We start from the raw sequence: 13,602 nt of genomic DNA, 5'->3' as shown, positions 1-13,602 counted from the left end.
GGTTTTTTTTTTCTTTTTTTTTGTTGTTTTGTTTTTTTAATTATTTTTAGTGACATACACTAAGGATCATCTCAATGCTCACTATGCTACGGAGATGAGCATCATGCCTGTCAAATGGCACTTCAAATTACCAAAGTAATTATTTGTGTCTTCTCCAACCAAAAGAAAAATAAGGAAGTTGTAACTGATCTCCTGCTGTGGAAACACAGAAGACATTACTTTTCTTATTCAATAATCTCAGGCTTCTGTCAAAAATCAAGTGTACATTTAAACTTCTTGCATTAAAATAATTTATACTGGAGTTCTGACGGTTTCCTTTTTAAAGGTAATGCTGCCTGGCCTGGGAGTAGAGATCTCCCCAGTGAAAGCCATTGCCCCAGACCAGGCATTACTAGACATTAAAAACATATTGTAAAGAACAGTCCCTGCAATCCAGCCCTTAAATAAGGCAGGTAACACAGGAGAAACTGGTGAAATTTAATCATGGAAGTTTTAGGGTGTAGAAGAGGTGTGGGGGAAGGGAGAAGAAAATGGAAAAAAGCAGAGAAATATTAAGAAACTTCCCTAAGATCTCAGAGAGAGCACTGGCAAGGCCAAAAATGAACTCAGGTCTCTTGGGCCCTAACCACAAAATAACTCTCTCCAAACCCAAGTTCCCTAGCCAAAAGCAGGCAGTAAAGAGTAGCAATTAAGGAGAACTCTGAATCAACACTTAGAGCTAACAAGAATCTTTATTACAACAATATGTACACAAGCACATGGGAGAGAAACTACTCTCTCATGAGGTTTAGCATCACCTGATTAAAAGCAACTGATTTTAACCAAAATACCTAACCCCCTTAAGTGTCAGTTATCTTTTCTTTATATTTTCTCTCTGAGGAGTGAGATGCAATCAGCAACAGTTTCAGATCAGTCTCGGAGGAGGTCCGCTCCACTTGCGGATATTCAAAGCACTTTATAGGTTTTAATTCCTGCACTGTTAGGCTCAGCCCTTCCTTCAAGCTGCCTTTTCCTCTCCCTCCTTTATACTGTGTCCTAGTTCAGAGCAAAGAAATTATGAATTTCATCTCTGCCTTTTTTCTTCTGCATAAGGAACTGAAGGCGTCTTGTACAGAACTGCTCTCATTTAGTCAATGTTAACAACTGCTTAATAAAAAGACTATTTAAAAAATGTGAAAGAGGAGGACCTATTTCTGACTCTGCCCTAGTCAGCTACTACTGAACAGCGACTCAAACAGCAATCATAACATATATCACTACTGCCCATTTGGGAGACCCTGCTGTCACAGAAATACAGAACACTGAAAGAGGTTCAGAGAAGGGCAACACAAATCAAAACATGAAAGAGTCTCAACAGCAGAAACAAGTTAGACTAAGTCTCCTCAGACCAGAGAAAGACTAAGACATTATGGAATATATGAGTCTAGAAAATCATCAGTGGAAGGGAGAATGTGAATATACACTCCAAGGAAAAAATAATCACCATTTTTTTAAGTACAAAATTAAAAGGTACCAACTGAAAACAACTGTATGTCTTCCCCCAGTGGGTACTCAAGCTATGGAACTCCCCGATATTGAATGCTATAAACTTACAAGAGTTCAAAGTGCAACTGGACAAATTTATAGATGAAAAATCCAACAGATATTACAGCAAAATGTCTAGTTTCATGCAGGAAGTTCTGAAACAGACAACTATTGTGGGCTGGAGGAGCACGAGAGAAGTATCATAATACGCTTTTCCTGTAATTAAATTCTTTCTAGATAACTGCAATTGGTCATTATTAGAGACAAGATGATGGTCTATGTAGGTGTTTGACTTAATAAGGATGTTACTGTGTTCTTTGGTGCACAAATGAAGTGAAAAATAAGATATCTGAAGAAATTCAAGAAGGCTTAAGACTCTACAAACCAAATAAAATATTCCTACTTATGTCAATAATGGCAATGCACAGATCAAGGGAGGTTCAAGCTATGGATTATTATTCCTCCCATCACAAAACAGGAATTTACATGGGTAATAATTAGAACTTTTCCATTAAGTGCTCCTATCATAAGAAAAAAGGTGGGGTTTTTTTGGTTTGCTTTTCAGAAACCTGGAAGTATCAAACAACCAAAAGAATTATTAAATGAATGCTTTACCCATCTGCTGTACTTCAGTGGTCCTGTGAAACCCATTGCTTCGATTATCCTTGTGAAAGCACCCACTTTCTCTTCAGAAGGCTGCACGGAATCTTTTGCAGAAAGATGCTGTAAAATTGAAATATCACATATTTCAGTCTTAGCAATTAAATCTGACAAATCATTTTAGTTAGAAAAGCTACACATTTAATAGAGAATTTTACATTTTTTGTTTACTTTTTGTTCAACAAAACAAATACATATTTAAGCTTCCTCCGCAAAATACTACACTGTTTTTCCTATGTGACATTCTTCTGCTTATGAATGCAAACATTGCATAACCATTTTGATAAAAGCATCCCATTGGAAGCTCAGACTCAAATAGTTTGTACAGAAACCTGCTTTCCAAAATATGGCTCCCATTCTAGATTCCCATATTCTTTCTAGATGTGTGTCTTTACTTGGGCTTAAATCTTTTGCAGATAAAATGAGCAAAAATTCACAGAAACAGAGTAAATAAAGCTAACCTTTCACATTCGCTCTCTTACTCTGACAGACATATCATATTCTAGAGCAATTATATATTATATAAACCAATCAGCTCCATCTTAAAACTAATGAAGCTACGTGAACCCACTGTTCCTACTGAAAAGCTCCCCCAGACTGTCATTCCCCTTACAGTTAATCTAAATGGTACTTGCAGAAAATCTAGATCAGGAAAGTATTTAGTCCCCAATGATTTGCAGTGTCTGTAAACATGAAGATATATATTCTCTCTTCCAGATTAACTACACACCTTAAACACCATTGGACTGACAGGAAATCTTCAGGGCATTCTGCCTCTAAGCACCCTGGCAGTAGCAATCAGCCATCAGTAACTACCATCCATACTCCAGCAAATAATTTCTCATGAATTAAGTATGCAGTATAAACATTTTGTTATCAACAAATTACCCTACTTTTAAGCCATCTAACCAAAATCTAATGCACATGAATCTCCTACATATACTTGAGGAATACAGCTGAGAGCCATTATAATCTGAGAAAGTTCCCTGACTAAAGAATTGTTAAATTGTTTTAAGAAGCTGGAATTTTACCCTAAACACTTCCTCCTAAGACACGAACATGCTAAGAAAATAATTTTCTTAGTAGGGAAGCAATTTAGCTACATAAGGACTGCCATATATGGCCAGAACAAACACTTAGACCAGGCTGCCATGTCCAACAAGGACCAGTGGCAGACACTTGGACAAGACAGAAAGCAGAGCTATATGGCACACACGCCACAGCTTCCTGGGATGTACCTGCCCAGCTTGACAGTCATTCTCGCATGAGAAAACGTATCCACACATTCATTTTTGGCAGCTACAATTGGATGCACCTTCAGCACCCCAGTGTTTAACCTCCATAACACAGAGTTGTGGTACATGAGTTTCACAGTTTAGTTACGTAAAAAAAATTCCCTTGTGCCTGTTTTAAACCCACTCTTATCATTTCATTAGATGTTCCCAATTTCCCCATAGGAAGCCGCAAACAACCATTTCCTATTCCCTTTTTCAGTATCTTTTATGACTTTTATAGGCCAGTATCATAAATCTGCCATCAGGTATCTCTCCTTCGTTTAGAAGGGTCCTAAAATAGCCTCTTCTCATACTGAACACTTTTCATATTTCTGATCATTCTGGCTGTATTCTTTATAGTTTTCCTAGCACTAGTATAGTAATTTTTGAAATGTCATGAATGATAAATAAATACATATTAAAATACAGACACATATCCTGCACAAGTAGCTATACTTGAATAAAAACTAACTGTAAAGGTGACAAAAATTGTAGCTTTGAGACATTATCAATCCCTATGTATATCCACACACAAGCTTTAGCATTTGAGATAAAATGCTTTGTACTTGTGTACTATCCAGAGATGGCTATTAATGTCTTGAACCTCATCATGCCTAGTATTCAGGTAAATAGGAAGAAACATGCTCACTGCCATTTTAGTATCTATCAGTGACCCAGTAAGCCCTGCTTTAATACTCAGATCCTTGTTTTGAATGTTGACGTTCACCAAGTCCCCATTATCATCCAGAATGAAAGCATCTGCAAAGGCACTTAACCCACTCTCTGCCACATGTGATGGACCCAGTGAGTGTACCAACACGTAGGTGAATATTTAAACCAATTTTCAGCACTTTCTCTTCAAGATTATCCCATATAATACTCTTCTCCTCTACACTAAAAATGATACCTAACCTTATATCACAAGATAACTCCATAAGCTGCCCCTCCAGCCAGGCAATGATAGGATATACTCATACTCAATGCACAGTTTGTGTCCCAATAACCACTGATATACCAAACTCACTAATTCAACTTATCTCCTCCACAGGAATTAAAATCATTCTAAACCCCTAGTGAATCTAGGCAGATTAATTTTACTAAATGCCTCTTATCTACAAATGCATTATGAAGTCTCCCTTAGTATGGATTTTTTCATTATGCAGAGGAAGTTAATTAAAAAAACAAAATATCCCAATTCAACTGTTGTTAGCTCATCACCAAAAAAATGATTGACTGGAAAACAGTTTTTTTCTAAGAAATGCCATGATTCTTGCTTCATTCTTCTGCAAGTCTGCCTGGACTAGCTCAGGAGATGGAGAGGGGATTTAAGCAGTGAGTGTTTGGTTCAACCTATGGATAGAGGTATGCAGTTCATCCTGCCAATGCTAGGACTGCAGCCAAACGCAATTAAATAGTCCTAAAAACGTATATAAAATCATATCTAGAAAACATATAGAGGAAACTTCAAAAATATGTTTTATAACTCACTCAAACGAAGCTCATCAAGACACTGAAAGATACTTAAGCCCACCTCAGGCTGACTTTCCTGCTCAGTACCAGAAATTCAGTGCTCAAAGCAAACAATCCTCTTAATATTGACAGCAAATATAAAACTGAAACAATTGGAGCTCACCATTAATTCTAAACACTCCTACCAAAAGTGCATAGTCAAGTTCACTTTTCAAAGATGAGTAGGTACTTCTTTCTTCAAAATAATGAGGTTGCAGTCCAAAAACCTACCTCAAACCTTACCTACACTTTTGTAAACTGCTTCCTCTGGTCATAAATCCTGTCTGACTTCCTACACCAAGGCTGTTTTAACCAGGAAGTTTCCCAATTCATCTTTCAACCTCTGTACCGCTCCCCTAGCCCTTTCCAACACATCAAAAGCAAGTCTCTGACCCCTGCCTTGAAGATCTTCATGCTATTCCTGGCTTGTTAGATCTACCATCTTGTCATACATTGGTCACCCAGATCTGCTCTGCAAATGATGCTTGTGCAGGTATAAGAGAGGGGTGATGCAAGCAGGCATAGGGACTAGGCATTATGCACCACGTTTGAGAGCCTGGATTCTGTTCTTAGCTCTGGACATGGCAAATTGTGCAAGCCATTTTGTATGCTTCAATCTCTTTGTTGGCAAAATGTTTGGTTTACCTCATGAGCTGAATAACACTGAAAAAATGACAACGTCTATTTAAGAACTAGATGCAAACAGCAGCCAGGGGTTCTTTCTTTCCACACATCTCCTTGTTTTCCTTCATTTTGTCTATCCATGTCAAAATAACCAATTTAAAATACTTCTTAGTATTGACCTGTAACTCTACACCAGCAAAATACACAACAGATAGCAGATAGCAAACTGGGATTGTTGCTGTTATGCAAGTTTTACCCATCAATCCCTAACTTTCCTTCTGTCCTCTCATTTCTCGTGCACATGCTCCATTTTGCCATTTTCTTCATACTGCGTTAGTAAGAGCAGGATCAGGATATTTATTAGTTGAGAGACACTGACTCCCTTAGATTAAGTGCTAAACTAATCTTATGGAGATGATTCATGAAAACTTCTATTCCAAGACAAAAGACAATCAATGTAAGAGATGCAGAGACCACAAATTAACAAAATAGTACAGATGAGCAGTAAATAAATTATTACAGAATACTTAGTTGTTATTAGTAGACTGCACGACAGTTTTCAGTGTTTAGCAGATAATAAAACTGTCATTACACATTATTCCCAAGCTAAAGAATCAGGAAACATCTTGTCACTTCTAATATGTCCTGACAACTTCTAAGTTTCCCTTTTTAAAGGTAAGAAAGGAACATCTGCTCCCCACCCAAATAACTACTCTCCTTAACTTAAGTTTCTTTCCTCATTGGAAAGACGCCCTCAGGCTTACCGTTGGAACATTCACCCCAGATAATCCAACTGTAACCACACCTTCCTATGCTAGCTAGCACTTATTTTCTGGAAAGGAACAGGGAGCACGTCTCACATTATTGGACCCACTGTTCACGCTACACTAAAATATTTATATAAAAGTTGAATCATCTCCCTACATGTTTTGAAAAGTGTTTTGCTACCTGTATCTGTATAATCCCTAGCACAACATGCCCTCTGACAATAAAAACATCAAACTTTTCTAACCTTATTTGCATTGTGAAATGACCTGTTTTGTTGTGTAATGGCTCCATCGGCTTGAATCACTCCACCACAGGATTTAGACAGTTGGAACTGGCCAGCCTTGCGTCTCTAGTAAAAATGATAAAATAAAAAAGAAGAAAAAAATGCAGAGACCACTGACTAGTAAACACTTAACTTTACAACAATTACCCTTAATTTGCTTCCACGTCAATTACAGTTCAGTCTAATCCTGAAAAACTTTGTATCACAAAAAGCACAATTTTATTATCTTAACTGTTACAAACAAAATGGCTGTCCATACTTAATGCTTTGCACCACACATTTTCTAGTGTTCTTTAAATGTACTGATGGAATGGACTGGCAGAACACTCCACTCTCAAAAACCACATCTGCTTTGATTTTCTCACATGCTACTTCTAATTATGGATTTCGTCTCTAAAAGAATAATTCTTTTTCCTGGCCTTGCAGAGAAACAGTTTATGCTCTTTTTATCTACAACTTTACAGTCCATTCAACTGTCTTTGTGGCCAGGACTGAAGAAAAACAAATTACAGGGTAAAGGCTATCACTGCAACCACTATAATTTCACAGCACATGATTTGTATTATAGAGCTACAGCACAATAAAGAAGACTATCAAGTAGGAGTGAGTGGTATCTCCAGGTAAGAAGCTGCACTGCACACTGAATAGAACACCTATCATAGCCTCCCAGAACATCCAGATTAGCAGTAACTTGTTTATGAATAAATTCAAAATAAACATGCTGATTTGTTCAGAGTAGTCATCCCCAGAAGTCTGCTGAATCTACTGGTGGCTCAGAGTAGGCCCAGCTTTATCAACTTCATAACTGCTCATTTCCCTCTCTACTCCCAACATTGTATGCTACTTGATATGGACCGGTGCTTTAATAGCATGGTTGTGTCACAAAATCACAGGCAATTTTCCCAGGACTGGAAGGTCTTATCTGAAAAAAGACATCCAAGCCAAAGAGTTTACAGGTAAATTTCTAATTCTGTAAGTCATGGCTCTATGATACAAGTTGTATTATACAGGAGGACAAAGAAGAGGCCTAATCTCCTCTTGTTTCATTGTATGCAAGAAGGAAACACCAAGAGATATACTCTAATTCTGTTCAGATATCGTGCATCTATTCCCATTTTCTATACATTTTTCACCTCTTTATTATTAACTGCTATTACATGATGTTCTAGTTAATTTACTATGGATAGACACAATCTGACACTATGCATGCTATTACAGAATTAGAAGCAAAACTGCAAAGCAGTGCTTTCCCCTGAAACAACACTACTTAATGTTGTGCTATGCTAGGTAAACATACCATCAGTACCAGAAAATCCACGGCTACTGTACAGTGGAGATGTTCTACAAAATAAAGTGTTGGAAATTACATGCAATCGTGACTAGCTTGTAATAGCTGCTTTGGAATAATAACACCTGCATTTGGACTTCTGCATTTAATCTGCTCAAGACAAATCATTTGGATCCATTAAAAGACTACACAGCTGAAATGAAGACAACTGTGTAATAAAGAGTGGGAGCTCACCCTCTTAGTAGCAGAAAGCTTTTAAGTTGCCTTGATATTTCAGCAATACACAGACAATGAAGACATCACTTTCGGAAGCCTCTTTATTTAAAAATCATGACTTTTTCTTACTAATTTAAACTTATCCCATTTTTTATAGACTTTAACATAGTCCGATATCCTACCTGGAAAATGCCATAGAGCATCCGTCTACACTGGCCTTGGACTGCACTTGTCTGTAATAATCCACTGCATGCTGCAATCCATTGAGTTACTCCAGTCTGGCAGCTCTGGAACAGACAGACTAGCAATGAAGAAAAAGACCCTAATACTCAGAAACAGTTTAACTGCCCTCCTGCTTCCAAAAGTTTTATTCATTTATACAACAATCCTCAGATTAAACCTCCACCTTGCACTTGACAGAAGTACAAATTTTGTTTTTAAAAAATATCTTGCCTTCCAGTACAAGCATGCAACACAAATTTGACGGCAGAAACAGATCAGTCAAAGGAAATGGTGGGCTGTCTCTATCATAAAACTACACCACAATTGTTATATCTACACAATAAATTCAAATGCTTAAGAAGCATTCTTCAATTGACCAAGTGATCTCTAAAAAATCCTCATCCAACTCTCAGCTTTTATGCATCTTTGTCTTACTTTACTCAGGCACAGCTAAGAATTTTAGTATTTCAAAAGCATGTATTATCCTAATAAATTTCAGTGAAGACAATTATTTTCTGTAATGAAGATGTCAGGTAATATGGAAAAGAGGCAGGGGTTTTCCTTGCCTGCACTTTCTTTGTAGTTTTCATTTTCTGCAGTATTCAAGTTAGTGCAATATTTGCCTCCTTCATGCATGTTCTACATTAATACTAGAAATGATGTATGTATTATTAGACAGGATATGCTTTTTTCTACTAAAAATAGCTTCATTTTCAATTGGCCACAAAGATGATTAAGAGCTTGAAGCATCCAACATATGAGGAGAGGTTTAGCTTTGATAAAAGACGACTCCAGGGAAATCTTATCAATTTGTATAAATACCCGATGGGGTGGGCAGTCAAACTCTCCTTAGTGGTGCCCAGTGAAAGGACAACTATGAGACTAGCAGATCTGCCCAAAGATGAGGAGGAATAGACACAAAACCAACTTGAGTTCCTGCTCATTCCCTGTACCTGCACAGTCACTGCTGTCCCTCAGGTGCAGTGTACTGCCTCCTCAGGCTGTCCCTCATCAACCCCTCACAGAGCTGCACTTTTAATCCATTGAAGGAATTGATCTGAGTTTTTAAAAACTGCAAGGGGAAAGATGCACTACCATAACAAATGTGATTAGTGTTCACTACTGCTACACCTTCCCATTTCTGCTGTAGCAAGACTACTTAGTTTCTGCTCTTTCTCCATAACGTCACTACCCAGCAAGTAAAATTATGAAAATTATACATTTCTATCCAAAAACACATTTCCGCTGAGTACCACAAAGTACTTCTTGAGGTAATCCAGTGCTCTGACATAAACAGTTTAACAAACACTTAAGTGACAAAGAAAATTCCACATTTTTTTATAAATAATTACTACAAGATTCCAAGGCATCTGATAGAAATTTTTTGAGGCTTTTTCTTCGTAATAAGGAGGAAAACATGCCTAGGTTGCGATATGTCTTAGAGCTTGAATATACTGGGGTTTATAGCTGTTGAAAAGCACTACTGCAAGAAAACTGGACAGAGACATATGAAAACATAAAATAAGCATATGCACACGTAACAGGTGAGATGTGATAAACAATCAAGTTAAAAAAAAAAAAAAAGACAACAGCAGAAAGCAGCAGAGCAACAGAAAGGGAACATGATGAGCTAAGGAATCTTCCCTAAGCCAGCACCACTGTTTGCAGAACATAACCTTCCTTTCAAATTACAAGTGCTACTTTTACTTCTCCATTTGACTGAAAGAAAACATACCAAGCATAAACTGAACAGGATTACTCAGGAAGAGTCTGCAGACAGTGCAAGCACCTCCTGTGGCTAACTGCCTTGTCAAGACACAGATGGAAGTATATCACTATGGTCTAGATCCTCCTGGCAACCATTAGGAAAGCCTTAGGTAGCAGACAAACTATTCATCGAGATCTCTTCTCAGGTAAAGAACAGCTTTATCATAATGGCAGTATTAACTAGTAGAGCTGAAATGTTTGGACAATAATCAGGACTGTATCATATGCTGTCAGCTCCTGAGAAGGCTTGAAGACAGAAGAAAAAAAATAATTTCCTTTCCTATTTCCAGAACAAAGAAGAGACACTGAAAGTTTGAAGACTTATTTGCATATGATTAAGCAACTATTAAGTTCTAATGCAAAAGCAGATGCTGGGAAATGCCAAGGATCAGCAAAGCTTGAACTGAAGCATGTTGCTGCTGTCAGAAGTCGCCTGCCTCCCAACTGTGTACTCCCACCACCTACTACAGCTCAGCTGCTTCTCTGATTACAAAGTAAGGCACTTCAGATCATAAAAATGGCAAACAACTACATCTCCTCCCCTCCAAAGAGAAATTTTTTTGGCCAGGCTGAAAAGTTGAATCAGCTTACTTTGCCGTATGAATGCCAGCAGCAGCCAGGAGAGGAGTTGCCCAGGGACAGGTAAGCCTAGGAGACACATCCTTCACCCTCTGCAAGCAGGTTTTAATTGCAAACCACTTCCTGGGGGTACTGCTTCAAGACAGCTGAACCCATGTGGTGACTCCCTGCTCCCCTCCTGCCTGGCTTCCCCCTCCCTTTTTGCTAGTGATTGCCTCTTTAACACATTAAAATTGCAGGAAACTATTTTTATTTTGCCACAGCTCTGCTGCTCCAGAATTTGGAGCACAGGGGCCAAGAAAAACGCTGGAGGAGGCAATGGCAGGCAACAGTGCAACAACATGATGAGCAAGGAGAAAGCATAGGAATGAGAGGAGGAAGCAGGAACTCAAACTCACTGCATTTCAGTTGCTCTCAAGCAGGTTTGCTCTCAGTTGCTTTCAGCTTGAGACCTGAAAGGACAGGGCTCACCATGCTTGTAAAAACCACACCCTGAGACATCAGTTCCAAGAACTCTATGGATTAATTTCATAAGTGGGTATTGCCCTCTGACTAAAGGCCTTTCACCTTCCTAACAAACCTGCCTCTACTTAGCAGCTCTGCCCACCCCTGTATTTGTGTGTGACAGAATATCAGACCCAGGCACAAACTTCCCTTTTCTAGACTACATGCTAAAAAGCGGCACTTTGCCGCCAAGACTTTAAAGGCTAAAAGGAGAAAAAAAGTTCACACATGGATAAGGAAGAAGGAGTTGTGTGATTAGTAATCCAGTCTCACTCATTCATAGGAACCCAATCTCTTCCACTTAACCCAGAAATTGGAATCTTATATTATCCTTGCTATGAAACACCTCTAAAGTGAGAAGGGAACCTCTAAGAATGGCAATCCCCACCCCACAGGGCACACACACTGTGCCCAAAGCAACAAGACAAGCATCAGACTGAAAAGAAAAAATTTCTCAAGCCCCAGTCAGGAGTACCAAAGCCTTGCATAATTCTTATGTAAACACAAACTCCGAAGGAAAAGCTCGACCCACTCCTTCACCAGAGACCACAGCCGGGAGAGGAGGCCACGGGAGGAGGCGGGAACAGCCGTTGGGTGCCGCAACCCCCCGCAGACACCCCCACGGCCTCACAAACGCCACCGAACAGCCTATTCCTTATGCACGTTGCCTGGGGAGCGGCCACGCCAGAGACAAGCCGCGCACAGGGCGGCCCGCGGAGAACTGGCGGGACAACCCAGGCACCACCGGAGTGGCGCTGGGACAACCCCGCGGGGACGCGCCCGGCCGCACACGCCGCTCGTTCCCGGGGCGGAGGAGGCGACCCCGGCCGCCGCCGCCACTCACCACGGCTCGCACCAGCGCCGCCATGGGTCCTCGGCGCCGCTTCCGGCGGCGCGGCCAGGCCGGGGCGGCCCCTTCCGCCCTGTTGACTGCGCATGCGCGGGCCTGGAGTGGCGCCGTGGCCGTTGGCGGCAGGGGCGCAGCCCCGCGTGGCGTTGGTGGGCGGGCAGCTCGGCGCGGGGCGGGGCGCGCGGGTGGCAGACTGAGGCGGCCGGGGGCAGCGGGGTTGTGAGGAGGGAGCGGTAGAAAGGAGGGGAGGGTCCCGGCCCTGGGCCGGGGTTTGGTTGGGAAGGGGAAAAGGTGGCAAGTCTTTGCCCGGTCGTCATTGTTAGTCCTCTCCTCTGGAAGGCCCGACCCCGAAGGGGGATGGTGGCTATGCTTTCACTCTGCTGCTTGGCAGCAGAGTGAGCAATGTGAAAGCAGCGACAGTTTTGTGCGGCTGAGGTTGATCTGGCCATTCTGGCTGCCCCAGGCAGGAGACAGCATCTGTGTGCACCTGTGCAGGTGCCAGCACAGGGATTTCACAGAGGTAATACCAGGAGAACATGGCAGAGCCCTTCATGCCAGTGTCCCCATAGGCCCTGGAGCCAGCACCTTGCTGCCGGGAGCGATCCCACCTGCCCCTGGTGCATATTCCCTACTCCTTGCTTCTGCTGGCACCAGCTTTCATGAGGCCGCAGAGCAGCAACCCGATGGGTTGAAATGAGCCGGCTTGTTTTGCCAGGTTAGTCTTAATCTGGATCACATCCACATCACCTCACAAATGTGAGTCCTGGTACACGGGAGGCTGGTGCAGATGTGAGCAAGAGCAGCTGGGGAAGAGAGCAAGGCTGCTCTTTTCAGCCGCAGTGCTGGCTTGGAGGGCTTGGGGAACTATAATATTCTACTCATCTCTTTCCCAGCATATTTACTGGGATGTCAGCTTCTCAAGAGGGCAGTAGCAGCTGCTTTAATGGCCCTGAAACTCCACAGTAGTCCTTAGAAATCTTCCATATATTCTTAAATGTCAAGCCTCTGGGGACCAATGGAGTCACCTGCTTGGATTTTCTTTCCACAGGCATCCCAGATCCCTCTGCCTGCAGTTGGTCTTTGCTGAGATGTTCTGACTCACCGCAGCTATCTGCTGAAATAGGTTTAATGGTATCTGAACATGTTTAGTGAACGCGTTGTTCTGACGTGGGGCTGGATGTTGAACAATGCGGGGAACTGTAGATCTCTGTCAGGGATATGCTACGTTTCATTTCGTTCTTGTGCCTGCGTCTAATTCTAGGGAGGAAAGTTAAAGCTAGCTTTGCTTCTTTCTATTTGCTTAGCTGTCCTCCGTCTATTAGACTCAAAGCAATGTTAAATACCATTGTTAACAGCAAATCTATTGTGAGAAGGCTGTGGAGGAGAATGATTACACTTTTCTGAAGCCTCTTCTTTGCCATTAATGTGTTAGAGTCATTAAAAGTGATGAAGTTCAAGAACCCCTGCCATGTGTAGTCGTACAGAGAAAAGGCTTCTGTCAGTAGCAGAGGAATCTCACAGTGGTGTGCAGTAG

General features: G+C 41.1%; 1 protein-coding gene across 2 annotated transcripts in view; it reads right to left on the bottom strand.

Moving 5' to 3' along the window:
• UQCC1 (ubiquinol-cytochrome c reductase complex assembly factor 1) overlaps nt 1-12,139 on the bottom strand; it is a 52,559-nt gene extending 40,420 nt beyond the window's left edge. For both annotated transcript variants that reach the window (XM_075058599.1, XM_075058591.1), the window contains exons 1-4: nt 12,063-12,139; nt 8,329-8,433; nt 6,604-6,708; nt 2,140-2,247 (exon numbers count right to left, since the gene is read on the bottom strand). In XM_075058599.1, coding sequence (XP_074914700.1) covers nt 2,140-2,247; nt 6,604-6,708; nt 8,329-8,433; nt 12,063-12,086 — 342 coding nt within the window. In that variant the 5' untranslated portion in view covers nt 12,087-12,139. The remainder of the gene's footprint in view (nt 1-2,139; nt 2,248-6,603; nt 6,709-8,328; nt 8,434-12,062) is intronic.
• Nucleotides 12,140-13,602: the final 1,463 nt, after the last annotated feature.

The sequence above is a fragment of the Buteo buteo genome, chromosome 2 (genome assembly GCF_964188355.1).
Source record: "Buteo buteo chromosome 2, bButBut1.hap1.1, whole genome shotgun sequence".
NCBI lineage: Eukaryota > Metazoa > Chordata > Aves > Accipitriformes > Accipitridae > Buteo > Buteo buteo.
The sequence above is the reverse complement of the archived record's forward strand: the minus strand, read 5'-3'. Positions and strand labels throughout refer to the sequence as shown.